Source organism: Alligator sinensis, unplaced genomic scaffold (assembly GCF_000455745.1).
Source record: "Alligator sinensis unplaced genomic scaffold, ASM45574v1 scaffold130_2, whole genome shotgun sequence".
In the NCBI taxonomy this organism is placed as follows: domain Eukaryota; kingdom Metazoa; phylum Chordata; order Crocodylia; family Alligatoridae; genus Alligator; species Alligator sinensis.
Window position 1 is genome coordinate 1,474,857 of NW_005841913.1, and position 20,766 is coordinate 1,495,622.

The 20,766-nt window shown below is 40.1% G+C and overlaps 1 protein-coding gene across 1 annotated transcript in view; it reads right to left on the reverse strand.

Moving 5' to 3' along the window:
* NBAS (neuroblastoma amplified sequence) overlaps nt 1-20,766 on the reverse strand; it is a 383,345-nt gene that overhangs the window by 277,164 nt on the left and 85,415 nt on the right. Inside the window, exons 17-21 of the mRNA XM_025198082.1 lie at nt 17,385-17,536; nt 16,482-16,619; nt 16,095-16,173; nt 12,884-12,988; nt 12,360-12,496 (exon numbers count right to left, since the gene is read on the reverse strand). Of these exons, the coding sequence (XP_025053867.1) occupies nt 12,360-12,496; nt 12,884-12,988; nt 16,095-16,173; nt 16,482-16,619; nt 17,385-17,536 (611 nt within the window). The remainder of the gene's footprint in view (nt 1-12,359; nt 12,497-12,883; nt 12,989-16,094; nt 16,174-16,481; nt 16,620-17,384; nt 17,537-20,766) is intronic.

Genomic DNA, 20,766 nt, shown 5'->3' on the forward strand with positions numbered 1-20,766 from the left:
GCCCCTTGCTGATTACTGACTGTGGGGGCTGTCTGTCATGTGGCCCCACCCCTCACTTCTGGCAGCAAGGACAGTTCATCATGCAACCCTGCCCCTCACCACCAACTGGTAGAGTGGGATGGGACTACAAGACAGGCAGGCCTCACAGCCAATCAGTAGTGAGAGGTGGGGATGCCCACCGCCCTTCAAGTAAGCAGCCCTCCCCCTTCCATCTTTCCAGCCACACTAGGCTGCTGCAGCACACTGAGGACTGCTGGCTCCCTCTGATGAGCCAGCAGTTTCTTTTCCATTTTTATTTTTCCATGGATTTTGTGGGCATTGCCTGGATTTCACAGGCAATGCTGATCTCACGGAATCCAAGAAATCCATGAAATAGAGCATTTGTTAGGTCCTTAAGTATAAAGTAAATTACACGCTCAGCTTAATATTCTGAGCTTTTTGTGTTCTTCGATTCCTGTTACTCATACAGAATTGTTTTAACCACTCAACTACAGAATGGTCTCTTTGAAACTTTCTTCTCTCACCAAACTCCTGCTGCTGCTCTCCTGGCTTTGTGCCCAATTCTCATTTCCTGAAGCTCTTCACCACTCCCAGGAAATTTAGCTAGTGCTCTCTCCTCCCGAAAGCCCTTCTCCCAGATCTTCCGCCCCCTGCCTGAGCTAAAATCTCAACAGGCGTACCTCATTTCTGCCACTCTCCTGTCTCTCAGCTTATTCCCTCGGGTATACAGGTCTCCTACTCGAACTGGTGTCTAATATTATGCATAAACTATGCATTCTCCCTTGACTTTCATCAAACAATCAAAAAGATAAGCAGAAAGGGCCCACTCTCTCTTAAAGGGATCCGACTCCTTTGAGATGATGGCATGTTTGCCTTCCTCTAAGGTTAGATTCTTATCATTATTATTATTACTACTAATATTATTATTTTGTGGCTATGTTCAGATCTGCAAATTTAAAATCAAATCAACATGTTAAATATATGCTTTTAAATGCATTTAACCCTACAGCACACTATACCCTTTTATATGTCCAGTTTTAAGTTAGGTAACTTTATTTCTGTAACACACAAAAATGTACAAGCAATTTTGTACTGCAAAGTAAGTTCTACTTTTCATGTTGCTGGGTATCTTATATGTATTGCAAAGTATTGTTTCCTACTGCAAAGTACATATTTAGTTTAAAATATGACGGTGTTTAATATGGTGTCTGCTTGGCTGTATCTTGTCTGTTTGTTAATCTGAAAAGAAGCATGCTGTCTGAACAAGGCAGGCAGGAAAGTCCCTTTGTTTAGGACCCACCTTGCTGTGTACTGAAAACAAGAAATTGGTTTCAGTCCCATGCAGCAGGGGAGACCAGGCCCTTAGCCTGACTGGCTAGATCAGGCAGTGTTCTTTTAAATGTAATGGTTAAGAGAGGCACATGGAAGCAGAGCAGGCCTAGGGTGATATCATGCCAAGTCTCCTCCTAACCTCAGCTCCAACACAGGGAGGGGGTTGGGGCTGGGGCTAGGAGGAGAACCCTAGAGAGTCGCCCCCAGCCAGAGGAGTCAACATGAAGGGGGAAACCTGAAGTAAATGGAGAGAGTTTCTGTGTCTGCGACTCCTCTTCTCTCCCTCTTTTTCCCCCCTTTTCTTTCCTGGGTTTTGAGTGGGATAATACCATGGGGGTATTAATCCCTGAAGCAAACTGTCAGAATTAGAGCCTGGTAGTTTTGGGTCAAGGTTGGAGCCTGGTCCTTTTTTTGCATTTGCAGTTTCTGTGTGTCAGCCAAATTGTATGGCTGAGACCCACTGTATTTCTGGCTGTGGTGCAAATGGACCTGGACCTCTGAATTTGTTTTGTAGCTTTTTCTGCCCCAGCAGTGCTGTGTGATTGAGACTGTTTTGGGGGTGCAGTATGCTGACTAAAGACATAAACACCCTCTCTCAGCTACCATGTGGAAGAGGAAACTGGTGCCCTATAGCTTCCCAGGGAGTAATTAGGGGCCCCTTGCATCACAGAAGGACCTACGGTAACTAGCAGTTCCCCAAGCCAAAGCAAACCCAAGGAGCAGCTCATAGGACTCGCCAGTGTGGACCCTCCTCTCCAGCCTGTTGCCGTGTGGCAGGGACAGGGGTGCCAGACCCCAAAACTAACCCTTTGGGTAAGCCCCCAAGTCCCAGACTGCCTGGGCAGAGGTGAAGTCTCCCCAAAAAGGGTGCAACCTATAAACTATGCCTTGCAGTTGATAGTGTTTTCAAATTGCATTTGGTGTTTCCCTTTGTTTTCCATACCTTGGTTTTCTGTACGAAATCTGCCCTTTCTGTTTGCATTTCTTGTGAAGAGGGGGATTTATAGTTTATGTGGGACAACCAAGCCAAATTCAATTCCAGATTTCTCAGTGGAGGCTCGAGCCACAGCAAAAACTTATTAGGTACCCCAAAATTTGAACCTGGCCATTAGTGCTGCTAACTAGTGCCTGGCAGAAGGGTTACATTTCATTTTCTTTCCCAACGAGTACAGATTGAATTCAAATAAAAGCTTTGCCAAGTTTCTACCAACTTTAGTTACCACAGACAATGAACTCTGGTTTTACTGAATGAGTTTGGCATACAGAAGAAACTTACTAGGGGAAGTAATCAAACAAAGAGAAAGAGAAGGTGCAGCAAAAAAAAAAGAGGATAAAAATCCAACCTCTGATACTATAAGACTTAAAGGACTTTTTTCTCAAAACTCTACACGTTTTAAAACATTTAATTTTAGTGTGTGTATATAAATGAAGAGATGAAGCTGCAAGAGGAATATTATAACTCCAGTGCTGCAGGCAAAAACTAAAAAGCAGGTCCAGGAGAATGATTTCATTATAAAAAGCCAAATGTGATTGCTTATTTTTTTTTAATTTAAATTTACCATTTGCCTACCCAATGATGACTTGCCACATGGGAATATCAAATTTTTAAGGTTAGCTTTTTGAGTCATTAAAAAGGTATTTCCATTCTCGTCCCAATTCACTTTCAGCTAAATGGATTTCATTCAAACTTAGCAATAAAAATTTACCTTTCAATTGTGACCAAGCAGGGAAAGTTTTGGCCCAAAAGTAGTATTTGAAAAAGTTGAGGTTGAGAACAGAGAAATATACATAAAAGTTGTTATCTTAAAAGTGTAGATTTTTACTACCAGTATAATGTGCAATATAGCAGAGTTATGGCTGTTGGGGGAGCCATACATTTGAATTTCCTGACTTCTGTGAGCTTAGAGTGTGAGCTGTAATGTTTCAATATCGTAGTTAAATGCAGTAAAAAGGAAAAGGAATTACTACGAAAAAAAAGATGTTGGTTAAGTATTTATAACACAGGCAAGGGCATTATTTTCCACCGAGATTACCTCTTAAATCCCAATGGCAATAGTTTTAACAATCAAGTAACAACAGTAAATGTAGCCATTAAAACAGAGATTAGACAAAAAAAAACAAACCTTATCATCCCTCTCTCTGCCAACCTAAACTTTGTTCCATCCCCTCTCTAGCTGTCTTGAAAAAAAAAAATGTTATCTAGATAGCTGCTATTATCTAGGCCACAGACAAATGTGAAGGTGCGATGGGGTCTGATGCCCAACCCCAACAATCGCACCTCTTGCATGGCAGAAGGTGTGATTGTGGGATCAAGCATCAGATCTCATCACACTACACTGTGGGTGCAGGAGGAACCTGGGGTCATGATCCTGGGCTCCCCATGCACCAGTGATTCTCACTGCTATGGCGCTAATGAAAGCTCCCAGCCACCAGAGCGCATGGTGCCCCGCCACACTGGAGGGCTCTGAACACTGATGGGGCTCTCAGCTGGGGGAGCTCATGGTGATCCCCCATCTAGGACCACCCGATCAACTAACCAATGCTCCCAGCCTCCAGGCCATGTGGAATTGTGATCTGGGGGCTGGAAGCACTGGGCATATGTTCAATTAAAGGCATGACAGGAACCAGAGATAAAGTTATTAAATATATTTTTGTAATAACTTATTCCTGGTTTTATCACGCCATCAATTTAATGAATGCGTGGCCAGGTCACTATTTAAGATGTGTGCACCCATCTGGCCTCACGGACACGCTCTCTTGCTGCTTTGGAGCATGCACCCAGTCCTACCCGCAGGGTGTATTCTGGCAGCCTTGAAGATGGGTCACGTTCACCCTGAAGGAGGCCCCGATACTCGCCTGCCACGACTTGGTCTTTTCCTTCAGTGTTGTCACCTGTGTCGTCAAGGTTGATGTTCTGAATCTTCAGAGAACTCGGTCTCTCGGGATCTTACGGCTGCAGGCTAGTGATGACGTTTCTATGCCGAGCGTATCTTACGCCCCCATCTTTCTCTCTGCCTGTATGGCGTCCAGCTTCAACACATTCGACAGCTCAGGAAGGAGACAGACAGGGACCCGACGGAGGGATCCAGGATTTATTGAAGAGGTCATCATGCTCCTTCCTTGAGGTTCCTTCTCGCCGCTCCTTGAGGACCAGGCGCTGCCCTTAGCAGGCGTTAGGGGGACCGGAAGTGGAGTCACCAACAGGACCGGAGGGGCCAGAACTTGTGAGCTGTCCCAGTGAGGGGACCTGGTGGATACCCCAGGAAGGGGTCACCATGAGAACGCAGGACCAGAGAGCACCCGAGGATCTAATTACAGGGTCGATGTGGACTGAAGAAGGTGGCAGTGATGACTGGAGCCCAACAGTACCCAGCACCAGCGGCATGTGGAAATGACTGCCAGCAGACAGGTACCAAACCCGGGGGAGAGGCAACGCGCCGGGGGACGTAACTATGTTGAAGCCAGACGCCATATAGGCAGAGAGAAAGATGGCGGCTGTAGGATAAGCTCGACATAGAAACGTCATCATTAGCCTGCGGCCATAAGATCCCGAGAGACCGAGCTCTGTGAAGATTCAGAACATCAACCTTGACGACACAGGTGGCAACATTGTGGTTGGTGTTAGGCAGGGTGTAGTGGAGGTGGAGCCCCACAAAGGAGGAACAGCGGGAACAACCAAGAGAAGGTACCCAGTACCAAACATTGGCCTCCCGATCATAATCAAAGACGTGGCAGGCGAGGCCCATGGGGAACCAACATAAAGTCACCCCAATAATCAAGCTGATCAGCCTGAAGAGCCATGGCGAGAAGAACCCACACACATGATTCCCATGGGGACGGACACCGGAGATTCACAACCAGTTAATCACATCATGGATTCATAGACTCATAGATGTTAGGGTCGGAAGGGACCTCAATAGATCATTGAGTCCGACTCCCTGCACAGGCAGGAAAGAGGGCTGGGTCTAGATGACCCCAGCTAGATGCCTATCTAACCTCCTCTTGAAGACCCCCAGGGTAGGGGAGAGCACCACCTCCCTTGGGAGCCCGTTCCAGACTTTGGCCACTCTAACTGTGAAGAAGTTCTTCCTAATGTCTAGTCTAAATCTGCTCTCTGCTAGCTTATGGCCATTATTTCTTGTAAACCCCGAGGGCGCCTTGGTGAGTAAAGCCTGGGGGGCGCCTTGGTGAGTAAAGCCTTACCAATTCCCTTCTGTGCCCCCGTGATGAACTTATAGGCAGCCACAAGGTCGCCTCTCAACCTTCTCTTGCGGAGGCTGAAGAGGTCCAGGTGCCCTAGTCTCTCCTCGTAGGGCTTGCCCTGCAAGCCCTTAACCATACGAGTGGCCCTTCTCTGGACCCTCTTCAGGTTATCCACATCACTCTTAAAGTGCGGCACCCAAAATTGCATGCAGTATTCCAACTGTGGTCTGACCAGCGCCCATAGAGGGGAATTATCACCTCCTTAGTTCTGTTCGTCATGCATCTGCTGATGCACGATAAAGTGCCATTAGCATTTCTGATGACTTCATCACACTGACGACTCATGTTCATCTTGGAGTCCACTAGGACTCCAAAATGCCTTTCCGCTTCCGTGCCTCCAAGCAGGTCATTTCCTAGGCAGTAAGTATGCTAGTAATTATCTAGTAATCAAATATCTAGTACAGGTTTTAATCTGAAAACTTCTATCACAATAGAAGTTCCAATGATAGGAAGCAAACAGTGGAGGCTGTAGGTGTGATAAAATGTTAACATATCAGTATTTCTAAATTCCAGGAACTTACATTTATCGTTATTGTCATTTCCAAATTGGGGAGTAACTTACCTTGTTTCATTTTAGCATTCTGCTTTACCTTCCTCCTCTATGTGGACTTTGAAGAAGCTTTGCTCCTGATACTTCTGTCTACAGCCCAGAGCTACTTCATTATCCTTGGCCTAATTGTTATAGTCCTTCTCTAGAACAATAAAGCAATAGTTCCCCTGGTATTCTGGACTATCATGACATCTTTTGCCGCAGTAGAGACAGCAAAAACTACTTTTACTAAAAGCAAAAGTATAGTCACCACTCAGACTAGTGCCACATAGATACATGGCTTGCAAAATTTACTCAACCACAGCCAGAAAACTTTTTGTTTTTGTCATCTCCTGGATACAAGCCATGTTGGTCTAAGAAAGAGAGATATACAAAGCTCTTGGGTCAGAGTCAATACCTCTTATAATACCAACTAAACAGTAGCAAAAGAAAAATTTTGGCTACTATTTAGTTGATCTAATAAAAGGCATCTCCTGCTCACTCTCACTTCTTTCAATTATTTGTTATTCCTATTTATTTTGCCTAAAGCTTAGACTATAAAATCTTCAGAGTACTTACTGAAGTTAGCGCTGCATGTAATTGTTTGTACTGTGATATCATTTAGAACCTGTCCCCCACTGTTCTAATCACTGTAAAAACAAACAAGAGCCCCTGAAATCTACAGGGTGCAGCACACTAAACACAATGACACCTTTATCCTTTGCAACCTCCAGGTGTTGTAATAACGCAGGAAGGGAAGACCCAAGATCATCAGAGAAGATTATCTGTATTTACAGTAAAAGCTGTGTTAACCAGCATTTTACTAACCGGAATACTCTATTAGTTGGCATTTCCAATATCCCCCCCATACAAATCCTCACTTTAGCAACCAGAATCTTTGCTGAATCTATCTGGCAGGCGCGTGAACATCAAGTATTTGCGCTACATGGCACTATCTTCTATATAACTCACAGATAACCAGAATTTTTTAACTGGCACCACCTACCCCAATCATGCCGAATAACAAAGCTCTTACTGAGTATAAAAGGATTAAGGATTTTGAGGTATGGAAGTATTACCAATTTTAGAGATTGGTTACCTGAGGATCCTACTGGACCTCAGTACTTTATAGATTAAGTCTTAAGTATCTGTACCAAAAAAAAAAAAAAAAAAAAAAAAAAAAAAAAAAAAAAAAAATCAGACCTAGTAAGCAGCCACATAAGACCTTTACACTTCACTTCCCTTCTCTAGCCACAAGACCACAGTAGTTATCAACCACATTATAACAGACCCTGGAGTCAGTGAAAAATCTTTCAAATATTGTCAGACTGATATAAAAGAACAAACTTATTTCAACAGTATGAAACCAAATGCTGTTACATTCAATACTCACCAACTTAAAGCAATGTAGGACTTAAACATATTCATGAATTACATTTAGATTAGGCCATCTAATCAGTTTTTCATTTTTATAAGAAAAAAATGAAATCTCATTACATTTCTCCTGAGAATGACAAAGCTGGATGTATGCTCTAATCTTGTTTTCAAAATCACTACAATGTACCTGCAATACACTAGCTACTCTACATAGTGCAATACTTCACCAAAAAAGCAGTTATACTAGAAACAAAAGGTCTTATAAACTTGCTTCTAAAGGACTTTCTGGAGTTAAAAAAATAGTGAGAAAATGTCACGAGTTTAAATAGGCTATATAAAACATACTTTAAAAGAAAATTCCTTTAAATTTAATAGGCAATGGCAACATTATACCACAGGTTAAGATCTAAGAAGTTAGTCTGCCACGTTAAACAAAAAAAAAAAAAAAAAAAAAAAAAAAAAAAATCAAAAACCCTTCACTTTTGAAGACTGTATTATGGAAATAACATAAGAACAACTGAGTTTTTAAACAGGGACTCCTCTGGTTTTTAGCATATATGTTAGCTAAAATATGTATGTAAAATGATATTGAATGTATACAAAATTATACCAAGAAGCTCCTATCCTATTTCCATTTTGTAGCTGTCCAAATAAAGACAGTTGTCTGCAAGCCAAGCAACTCTGCTCATTCTGTCATTTGCAGGAATGAGCCAGGAGGGAATCTTTACAGCAGGAAAATGCACCTGTATATCACCTTTCCTGGCATCCTCTAGTGCTAAGCTCAGTCTATGAATCCATCCCAGAAACAGATAGAATCAATTGGCCACAACCCCATAGTTATCTTTTCAAGGATAGAAAAGTGGAAATTTGAGAACCTATAGCTTCAGAATTTTTTATATTTTATACTTAATCTTAAGATTAGAAGACAGGTATGCCAACCTTTTTATAAAACAAAATAACAACATTTAAAAATATGGGAATCGACACAGTACACTGGAAAAAAAAAAAAAAGAACTCAACATATACAAAATAAAAGAAACTGGCTTCTTAGAGAGAACTAAATTTCCTCTCTCTCATTCCTCCTCAGATCATTGCAATCTAATTACAAAAGCAGTAAAAAGTACTTAACTGTCTACATTAGACATATCATTCATTTGTCTCTTTTTTGTGGTCCTGGTAGCCATATTAATAGTTGAAAAGAACACTTTTTGCGTGTGTGCATGTGCGCGCGCGCGCGCGCACACACACACACACACACACACACACGTTTACATATTAACTGACTGACCGACCAAGGGGACACTTGGCAAACGTCAGGCAAGTAAGTACTTGGCCAATTTCCGCTCAAGAAGCTCCTCTTTTCTTTGGTCATGAATAAAAATATTGTCAATGAGAAAAGGTTAAAACAAAACCAAACCAAACAAAAAAACAGCTTGAAAAACAGCAGGAAATAATCCATCTGAAAAAAAAAATTATTTGAAACAACAAAATGTAACCTGCAATGCTGAAAAAATACAACCTGCACAGGTGTAGGTTGTAGCCGTTTTGGTCTAAGGACATACGAAGGGTTTTTAAACCCGAAAGCTTGCTAAATTTTTTTTTCCAACTATTTAAGTTGGTCTAATAAAAGATACAGATTCACCCAAAGAACCTTGTCTGCCAAAGGATCTGTTGGACATTTTGAAAATCGTCGTTCTGAAATAAAACTTTTAAGTCCTCCCTACAAGTATTAAAGAAAATTTCTGTGATTCTGATTTATGAGCTCTAAACTATTGCTTCCAAGCTAAATTTTATAATCAATATGCTAGTATGAGACAATTTGGAGCAAAAACTCTTTTCAACAGACATAGTAATGATATTTGTGCAAGGATCTCCTGTGAAAACCTGTAAGATGACTCACTCTTACTATACTTTTCACAGCAAAGAGTGAACATATTTCAGGACAAATTATTTTAAGCATCAAAACCAAGCTCTCTCATACAAATTTAAATGAACCCAGTGGCTCATTTTATTTAGTTTCAACATTTATCACAAACAAAATGATGTCATCCCAAGGAAAATGCTAGAACTAAATTACTTTCTGGTAGAATGAATTATAGTAGGACTACAAACATGGAAGATTTCAAAAAACTAAGTGCTTGCTTCCACATGCTTTTCTGCATTAGTCCTGGTATTTCACAGGAATTATGAAAATTGAGTTTAGAGGCAAGATGAAACCATCAAAATGATTTTAATCTATTTTTTTTTATCCAAAAAGTACTAAAGTATTTCTAAAAAAGCTTACATGTTAGGTATAAGTAGTTATATAACTGCCTACTATAATACAACATTTGATCTGTATTCCTGGGGCTGCTGCATTTGCAAACCTGGCTTTTAAAGAAGGGATTATTTCGTCTCAAACAGGTATTAAGTATACTATAAAAAACAGATTTCTGTATCTGAAAGTCTGCTGTCTCTATGTTCCTATTTCCCATATTCATTTTTTTTAATTTCCTATAAATTACTGAAATTTAACACACTGAATTTTTAAGGGTCAAAAAGTATAATCAATCTCTAATCAAAATGACTTTATGTTTTTTCAACCAACTGAAAATTCTGCAGTTGTTAATATGCTGTCAGAAAAGAAGGATAAGCCAGTGCTCTAGGTACTAGCCTGACTCATGGAAGACAAGGGTCTAATTCCCCTTGGGAAAACGTCAGTCACTCTGTTTCCTCTTCTTTAAAATGGAGATAGCAGATAGCAGTGAGTTCAGAAGCTAGCTAGATAGATTGCATTATAAAATGTTTTGTTTCTTTAGGTGTATTTGTATTATATGCTACTGTCCAAAAGAATCCTTTCCCCCGCTTCAGTGATAGCTTAGCTTAGGTATACAAGATATTGGGGGTTTAACTGATTTAAAGCCTGTTTTGAATTTTCCAGAATGCAGAATTTTTTCCAAGAAGACATAAAAATGTTTTACTTTGCAGAAAATAAAAGCATAGAGAGAGGTATTTAACAGAGACAACTATGGCTGCCTACAGTTGTTAAAAAAATAAATAAAAAACCCCAAAATCAACCAAACCACTACGCTTTACCAAAAGCAGCACCACTTTAGTTCAACTTGGCTCTGCAGCATCTGTATAGATTGGGTGCCTCAGTGGGGCTGTTTGGTGCTTTCATCTAACAGCTGATTCAATCAGCTATTAGACAAAAGTGCCAAAAAAGCCCTACTAAAGCACCCAATCTATACAGACATTGGGCAAGCCAGGTCAAACTAATGTGATGCCTCTTCTGGGCATGTGCTAGGCTCGGTGCAGGAGTGCACCAAGTTTAATGTAAAGCATTGTTTGCTTTTTTAACGTCTGTAAGCAGCCAAAAGTTAGAGGAACAGGAGCTCAGATTCAGTAGCACTGAATTCCTTCCAAATGAAGGCTTTTTACCCTTGTCCTGGTAAGTGAGGTTGCAGTTTAAAAACTCTCATTAGACAGCTGTCAGTGTTACAAATCTGCAGTAGAAAAGATCTTAAATCTTGCTGTCAGCAAAGAAGAGCACCAGCATAAAAATGGTGGGTTTAGTTGTTATATCAAAGACAACATACTCCCTAAACAAGTTTTGTATCTGTCATAGAAATTTCCAAATGAACACAGAAAGCCAATAAGCTCTTAGTAAGACAGAAACAGTGCTTCTACTAGTAGGACTCAAGGAGTCTCAGATTTATTTGAAAGCTATACCCCATTTGTGATTAGATAACTTGTTATTGCAATAATGGAAGAACTAGATTTTCCATTCTTTTCTCTGTAGTTAAGAAGCTGAAACTGCCTATGCATAAGCTTTTATACACAGAAATCTATAGTCTTAAAAGCTCTGCCCGAGAAACAAGGAGTTATAAATTCCCTCCCACCCTCCACTCCATTTTCACAGAATATGGCAGTAAGTTCAGGATCAGTAAAGATGTATTTACTGGATGTAAAAAGGTATTGGGAGACTGAGATGTCTCCCAAAACCTTACTGCCTAAATGGCTATTAACAGGAATGGGCAGGCATCAAAATATTTCTTAGTTGAGTATAGATGAAGGAATTAAAACCCTATTTTAAATTACTATGTTGTGTTTGAGATCTGAATGAGACTTTTATTCATGCTCTATCTTATCTTCTCAGGGGATCTGCCAGGATTCTCAGTAGACTCTAAGTCTGGCAGCCATATGTAAGCAATTAAAACATGAAATTTATTTATTTCTCTAAAATAAAAAATTGGCATTTCTACTTCCAAGGATTTCAGTATTACATATTACAAAGATAGACTCAGTAGGCTCATCTACATGTGCCCGTACAGCACCATTGTTACTACACCATCATTTAGTACTTCCTTTTGGAAGTACTAAAAAGGAAGTACTAAATGACGGTGTGATAACAGTCCACACTGTGTGGTGCACGGTTTTTTTAGCCACTACGTTGCTGTAGTAACACACTATACCGAGGGAGCACACCACTATGGCAATGTAGTTGTGGCATCAGAGGTTTCGCCAACCAATGCCACCCAGTATGCACCACTATGGAACAGCATTAGATAAACTCTTTGGTGTCAAATAGTGCTTCTTAAAGTAGGAATGAAGAGAAAAAAAAGTTCACTACTACTATTGTCTATTTAAGTGAAAAGGAGTTAAGTAATTGAAATGCTCTTCTCCCCAAAATATTTATCGTATGTACTAAAAAACTTCTATAAAGAAGGAGAAAGTCAAAGATTCTTAATTATTTACAAAGATTAAATTTGACTACAAAGCAAAAACTGGAAAATGGGAACAAAATTTTAGCAGCAAATCTTGTTTTCTCAAAAGAATATGTAGTACAGAAACTGACATGCAGTGGATGTATTCTTACCAAGCTTCAGGCAGCAAAAAGGAATACACATGCGGTGAGGTCGTCTCTGGAAAATTAGAGAGAATTGCCAGCCGGTGTTGAAGCAAATCTGATCCGTGGTATGTGAACAAAATCTCCAGGGCTCTCACATTGCTTTCCTAAACAGCAAATCATCAAATATTCTGTTTTATATTATGAAACACAGCTTAAGACTGATGTTATTTGATAAGTACACATGTTCAGAAAATAGAGAAATTCTGATTTCACTATGCATTTTTAAAGGTGTATGTAGGTAAATTTAAATGTTTTCAATAATCTGGAAGGTTGACAGAGTAGAACAAAAAAAAATCATTGCATTTTGCAATGAAACAAAGATGACCAGAAATAATCAATACTGTATATTATTTCTATATAAAAATCTCTCATACCTTTTAACAGGAAAAAAAATCTCATAAATCTTGTGCATTGCTCTATATGGTACTGCGAATAATTATTGTAACAAAAATGGAACAATTTAAAATTCTGAATAAAATAATTATCAATACCCGAGCATAAGTTCTTGCAGAGAGCACTATATTCTGGTTGCGGAACTTCTTAAAGAATTCAGCATCATATCTCTGCTCAGCTGCATGAGGTCCTCGCAGAATTTCCTTTAAAGAAAGGAAGTTTTAATTAAAAGTGATCTGAAAACAAGGATAAATGTAATATTGAAATTGTTGCATTTTCAGGCAACTGAACAACTACATTAGCCAAAACAACTATTAAGTGGGTTCCCCCCCAACCCTCCCAACTGGAAAAAAAAAAAATCAATGTTTATTATTCATAAAGCCCCCACCGAAGTAAATTTTGGAAATAAAGAGATTTGATACAGAAAAGTCAGCATAACTTGCTAACGGTGGGAGTGTGGGGACTGTGGCTAGATTATGCTCCAGCTTCTCTGAACCCAGGTAGCAACATGGTACGGAATGCGATACTGCTGTGCAAGTGAATAGGAAGTAGATGAGGCCTTGTCTCTGTTGCAAATATTGTCAGAAGTGCAACTACACTCAAGGAATGTCCGTTCATCTCAGTCTAGAACAGCACACTCATTCATTCATCAAAGAAGCCAGGGAACCAAGGGAGAGTTTTATGAGAAAAGTGATAAGCAGTTTGGGTTGCTCAAGGGGTAGCTATAAAATTCCTGCCCCTAAAACAGAGCTAATAAACAATTCATAGTTGAGCCCTATGAAATCCTAGCATAATGCAATATTTTTTTCAGAATTCAACACTGCAACCTTGCAAATGTCAAAAGACTAAATGCAAACAAAAATCTCAGGGAGGTTTTTGCTGAATGCCTTCTAGGTTATATTCACTGAATAGGGGTAATAAAAAAATTTTCTTTTACAAGAAAAGAATTTAAAACTGTTTCTGAACTAAGCACCCTCCAAGATTAGTTACAGATGAACTGCAACTCAATTCAGTCTTAGTCCTTGCAGTTCACGTTTTGAAGATCACACTCCCATCAGAAATGTCAAGAAACATTTAGCGTGCAATGATATACTTCAAAATGGATGATTTCTCTACGGAAGTTACTTACTTGATCCAGTCTTCTATTTCAACCTGAGCAAGGTCTGTTCACATTTTACAAATACTGGTTTCAGTATTCAAAACACCTAAGGCAGTTCACTGCTGAAAGGCTTAAGTATCTTAAAATGTTTGGGTTCAAGCAACTGCAAATGCTATGAAGGTGGCATTTCATTAAAAATGATAGGCATTTAATTTATTCATGCATATATAGCTATACTAATTGCAACACACATCTATAAATTCTTAGTGGCTAGCCACATTTAAATCTCCGTATTTCTGAAATAAAAAACAATTACTAGGACTACCTGCATGTATAAGTCCAGATCTTATTCCACCTTTTGGATGGGTAAGTGGCACTTAAATGGCTTTTAAGCATTTAAAATCGCTAAGCATGATCCTATGCTATACCACAGAGCTGCCACAAAATTGATAAGACAACTTCTGTGCCTCCATTTTGGGCAGCCTGAAAAGTTTCCTAGTGAAGTAGACTTGGGCTACTGCTCAGGCTTAGAAGTAAACCAGAATAACTATTTAGAAATATACTCTACTATTTACTTAATATAACTCTAGGTCTGTTACAAACCAAGTCAACCTTGAAAGCACGTACATTGTATGTGCATCCCCACTTCTTAAGTCAGATCCAAGTGACTGTCTGATACAAAGGTTATGCATGCAAGGAGGGGAAGAAAGGCCCCGACTATACGCCAGTCATGTAGGAGACTTGTGCTGATAGTAGGAGATCTGAGTTTTGGCACACCTCAATCAATCAGAGGGACTTTCCTGGCAAAAATGCCCCAACCACCAGGCTTTGGGCTAGGCATGGTTGAGAGCATTGGTAACATGCAAGTATACAGAGTTTCAGGCAGTTTTGACAGTATTTCATGAAACATTGTTCTGAGAGATGCATGGCATATCTGCAGACATAACTAAGCATCTACTGACTTTAGCAACTGCACTCTGGTGAAGGGGAAATGTGCTTTTCTTCCAAGGCAGACAAGGTTCCTTGGGTGAATTTGATATCTTTTATTAGACCAACCCAAATGGTTGGAGAATAGTTATTAAGCAAGCTTTCGGGTTCAAAAACCCTTCGTCAGGCTAAGGAAGCTTCAGCAGTTGCTGTGTGCTCTTCCAAGTTGTTTTCAAATATTTTAACTCTGTTTCACGCCAGTCGAATGTTCATATTTAAAAATCAAGATAAATTACCTTTTGCTCCACAAAAAGTTTCTGACCTCCCTGAGCTCGCCTTTAAGAACACCCACATTATGGTTTGACGGGTATACTCCACTCAAACCCCCCACCTAACACTGTCCCAAAGCAGGTCACACCCAGCATATGCTGGGCACTTGAGTCCCAAGTGAGATCCCCTTGGGACCTGTCCCCCCCAGCCAGGTGACATGGCCCTGCGTGTTAGATCACTGGAATGCAGCTAGATCCAGTCTGCAAAGTTGGGCTGGTGTCCATACCTGCCCTCCGCCACTCATTTAGCCTCAGAGCTGGAAGGCTGAGCATCTCTGGCCTAGCCAATGCTATATAAAGCTGAGCTTGCAAAATAATTGTTTCCCTAGACTATTACATTGTTTTGTAGTGGGCTTTGTGGTCAAACAGGGAAGGTTGACACTGGGTCTCATATACATAAAAGAATTATAAATTGAAAATACAAGCTGGAGGAATTCTTTGAACTACTATGGAGAACCATCAGCTATAGAAAGAGCATCCAGTGATCCCCTGTCACCTGAGGATGAACAGGTCATTCAGCTAAAGGAACTGGTGGCCAATTAATGTAATCAATCATTTAGTTAAGTGATTTTAGTTATCTAGATCCCATGGTTGCTCTGTTAATAAATTCTCTACTTTAATATATAGGCTGTAGTCTTGTGTCTCTCCAAGCTGAAAAGGTCTAACTTAAATCCCAAATGGGGAAACCAGCTCAGCTGTTTGCTGTAGCTTTTATTTTAAAGGGCACTGCTTTTCTGATCAGCTGAAACTCATTAGCATTCTCAGGGAAGTGGTACCCTTTGAAATAAAAGCTAGAGCACTTCAGCAGTCTTTCACAACCCTGTATAGCCCTGATCAGTTTGTAAGCCTTAATCTTCATGGTGGGGAAGAAGGGAGGAGGATAGGAGGGGTATGAAATTAATCCTACAACATATGCAAGTGTTATTCTATAAGATTATCTACCCAGCTCCTTACCTCATATGTTGCAAGTCGATCTAAATACATTAATAATTTCAGTCTGCTGCGACAAAGCTCTTTTTGTTCCAACGTTAGCCTGTTTGGTGAGAGGAAGGAGAGGAGGGGAGAGATTTTCTGTTTTAAGGTTGCTGCAGCAGATATACTTTCAAAAGTGGATTTCTATGAAAGACAAAGCAACAAGATGAAGATAAAAAGACAAACTGTCTCTGTATATTGGAATCTCAATGAGAAATTCAATAACCTGGAGACTTTCACAGTATCATGCTGATTAAATATTTAAACTGTTACCCAATTAGAAGTAAAGAGAAGAAAAATAATTATGCCCTTGGGAATGAGAATATATAAAAATACATTTAAGTAAAACTGGCCTGACGTTTCATTTACTTTGAGAAGTTCACTGATAGAAGCAGTTCTTGCCGCTTCCTGGACTCCTTTTCCATTCTACTGTCTGCTTCTTCATCAGGTGACATAAAATCTTCATAGGGGACTTCATCAATGTCCACCTCCCCCGGTAAGATAAATCTGACAGAAAGAAGCCAAAAAAAAATCAATGTTAAAGAGATATAAAGAGCAAGTTATCCAGCCAACAACAAGTTTTACACAGCTTTCTGTCTGCATCTTTTGTATCAGAATTGATTTTTACTGAAAATTGTAAACAGAATTATTTGAAGAATAGTATTATACTTGTGAGCTTTACTGAAATAGCCTGAGTATTTGAAAAAGGAAAGGCATAATTCTCCACAAAACAGGCTTGTCATCCATTAAGTTTACAAGTTTATAGGCAGGAGAGTTCCTAACACTACTCCTGCACCATACACAGATGTAAACGGCAGGGGCATACAGCCCCACGTCTTGATGTATACTGAGTCAAATGAGTGACCTGCTTTAGAATGTTTTCCCCCCAAATACAAAATATGAAAACAGTCTCTTTTGTTTTCTTGGGGTTTTTTTTAAACCTACCCACTTTAAGAATGAAACCAGACATTGAAAAAAGATTGTAAAATTTCAACCTATAGTTTAAACCAGTCTAAGGGCATCCAATTCCAAGTGGAGGATGAATTTTAAAAAAGATAAAATTGATACTGGTTTTATACTAAGTCCTTCACACCATCACACTCCATGTCCAAGGTCACAATTTTCTTTATTTCAGGAATAGTTACAGTTGTTTTAAAGAGGACATATTTTAAAGATCATATGTCCTGTTGAGGTTTCATTCGAGAGTTGACCAACAACTTTGCTGAATTAATTTCAAAGCACAGAAACAAGACAAAAATTATCCCAGCAAACCTGCCACCATCTTCTCCTTTCCCTATAGCTATAAGGGCCTCCAAGTCTGTGCCTTTTAAACCATACTGAAGCAATTCTTTTGCAGCATCCACATTCTCAGGAACTCTTTCCAGACATTCATGGAGAACCCAAGACCGCTTCTTTATTTTACTCTAGTAAAACATGAGAGAGATAATGCAAGTTTCATTACATGTTTCAACCTACTAAAAGACACTGAACACACATGCAGTACATTTTTTCTCAACATTGTCTTCCATTTTAAATTTTGCCAATTCGCTCTAGCATGACATGAATTTACAAGAGTAAATCTATAAAATAACAAAAAAAAAGTATTTTGAAAATTACAATATTGCTTAGTTTTATAATGTTTTGTTAACTTATCAGTATGTGTGCAGGAATGTTTTTGGTTAAATTCAGTTAATGAGTCCTCTGTATGGCATTCTGCTAATAAATCTATGCTGATCAGCTAAGAGAAGCTATTTGAATTATGAAGTTTCTAAGTCTGTAACAACTGCTGTTGAGAGCAAGACAGATTAACCCCTAAAAACAATAAAAGTAATACTTCACTATTAATTTAAGGATTACAAAGCACTATGAAAGAGCAAGATGATTTTACTCTGTGTATAAAGATGTAAAGGACACAGATCTGTAACCATTTAACAAATATTGTTCAGCAACATAATTTCAGAAGTAGGTCCATAACTCCTAACCCTCAGTGTGGCTGAAAACCTCCACACTCTCTATGAACATGCAGTACGCAAAGTTTGGAATAATCATAAAACCACGTTCAAAAGCTATGCCTCCTTAATATAAACTGTGGGTGTGGACACATACAAATTAACCATTCTAAAATGTCACTGATCAGAAGGGATCTGTTTTCCATTCCCTGCAGAAAAAAATGCAGAAAAACACAGATTTTTCCTTTTGAAGTGGGAAACAGTGGGTTTCCCCTTGCAGGCTGCCAGTGTTCAAGGAGTTGAGTGTTCAACCAGCCTGCAAGGATCTGGTTGGGCCCAGAAATGTGGGGCAGAAAATTTTCCAGTGCTTTATTTTTCCGTGGGAAATTTTCCATTACTAAAAATGCATTGTTTCATAAAAAGGCAATCAGGACTCATAGTAGAGATGTTGTTTCATTAGCCCAACAAGACTTTTGCAAAAAAAATTCTTTAATTGCAAGCTTTCAGGCACAAACACCCATCCTCAGGCATTGGAGAAAAGATTGTAAAAGTTCTCCTTGTTTCATAAAATTCATTAGTAACAATGAATGGATGTCAATATTATAATTAAGAAAGCTTGACAGTTTCAAAGCTGTAATTAATGTTCTTTAAGTGATTATCCCTAGGAAGTGTGAGAAAGAATACATATATGTTTTGTTGATTTGTTAACAGGAGGGTAAGTACACTCACATAACAATCCAGACCAAAAATCAAGTTATGAATTCACCTAATTGGCAGTGCATGACAAATCAAAACCAAAGTTAAAATTCTTATTTCATCTCAGACTGCAAGTGAAAGCAAAACCAAAATTAAAACTGTCATTAATTTTTGTTTCACTTTTAGTTCAGCAAACACACAGAGCAGCGTCTCATTTCTTTTCTTGAGTTGAGGAAGTTGAAAGTGTTTGCATAAGATCTGTTAGTTTTTATTGCTTTTGGTTTGAAGTAGTCATAAGCGTGCCTAATCAGAAAAAAAACCTAGTGTGTGGCATCATTATAGTGAAGTTCAAGCCACTGAAGGAAGGAAGAAAGTTGGTACATGTAAATATTGTGGGCAGGAGTATGCTAACACTGCAACAAGAATGAAGAAACATTTAATAACATGTAGAAACGGTCCTGAAAGAGTACAAGAGTTTCAATGAGGTAAGAAGACTACTCAGGGAGGTATTCAGGTCCTGGAGGGGAGGAGAGTTGGGAGACCAAGAGTGGTCATTCCTTAAGGAGATGATCCTCCAAGCCCAAAGGGTGACAATCCCCACGCGGATGAAAGGGGGCAAGAGTGCTCAAAAGCCCCTATGGCTCACCACAAGCATCCAGGAACATCTCAAAGCCAAAAAGGAAGAGTATACCCAATGGAAGGGAGGGGCCATCACCAAGAAGGATTATACCTCCTTGGCTCGAGATTGTAGGGGGGCTGTTAGGAAGGCTAAGGCAGAGATGGAACTGGGACTAGCAACCTGGATCAAAGATAACAAGTCCTTTTTTAAATACATAGGAGGTAAAAAGAAGGTACCAAGCAACGTGGGGCCTCTGCAGGACATGCTTGGTAATCTGGTGGTAGCACCAGATGACAAAGCTAATCTCTTTAACAGATTCTTTGCTTCCATTTTTCTGAGCAAGGACAGGGACAGGGACATCCCCTCCTCCCCCCCCACTGGGAATCTGGATGGACCCAGGGGAGGCACAGCCGAGACCCAGGGTCAGTGAGGACCTAGTCGGGAACTTCTGGAGGGACTAGACGTGTTCAGATCAGCAGGTCCTGACAATCTCCACCCCAGAGTGCTGAGGGAATTGGCAGAGGTCATTGCGGGATCCCTGGCACAGCTTTATGAGCACTCGTGGTACTCCAGCGAAGTGCCAGAGGACTGAAAAAGGGCCAATGTAGTCCCCATTTTCAAAAAAAAGGAGAAAAGAGGACCCAGGAAACTATAGGCCTGTTAATCTTACCTCGGTCCTGGGGAAGCCCTTTGAGAAAATTATCCAGGAGCACATCTGCAAGGGACCAGCAGGAGACATTATGCTTAGAGGCAACCAACATGGGTTCATTTGAGGCAGGTCCTGTCAGACCAACCTGGTGGCCTTCTACGACCAGGTCACAAAAGTCTTGGACACAGGTGTTGCGGTGCACATAGTCTTTCTGGATTTTAGGAAGGTGTTCAACACTGTCTCTCACCCCATTCTCGTTAAAAAAAATTAGGCGACTGTGGTGTCAACGCCTACACAGTCAGATGGGTTGCTAATTGGCTGGAGGGCTGCACCCAGACAGTGGTGGTGGATGGGTCATTTTCGACCTGGAGGGACATGGCAGTGGGGTCCCCCAGGGCTCAGTCCTCAGGTCCCCACTGTTCAACATCTTCACCTGCGACTTCTCCTTCTGATGGATGAGGCTAGACTAGAATAGGATAAAATAAAAATCTCTTTCCCCCTTTTGTTGGAGGAACTTGGTAGCTCAAGTGAAACAGCAGATCTGTTCAAGACAGTCAAGCTTTGTGGACAAAATGCCAGGAGAAGATGAAGAAAAAACAGAGGCGACATTAGCTTGAGCTATATTTGCAAGTAGTACACGTCTTTCCATAACTAGCGATCGATGGGAAGCTGGGTGACAGCGACCACGAGCTGATCACCTTCACCATCCGCCGAAAAGCTGGCAAGTCAGTCAGCAACACG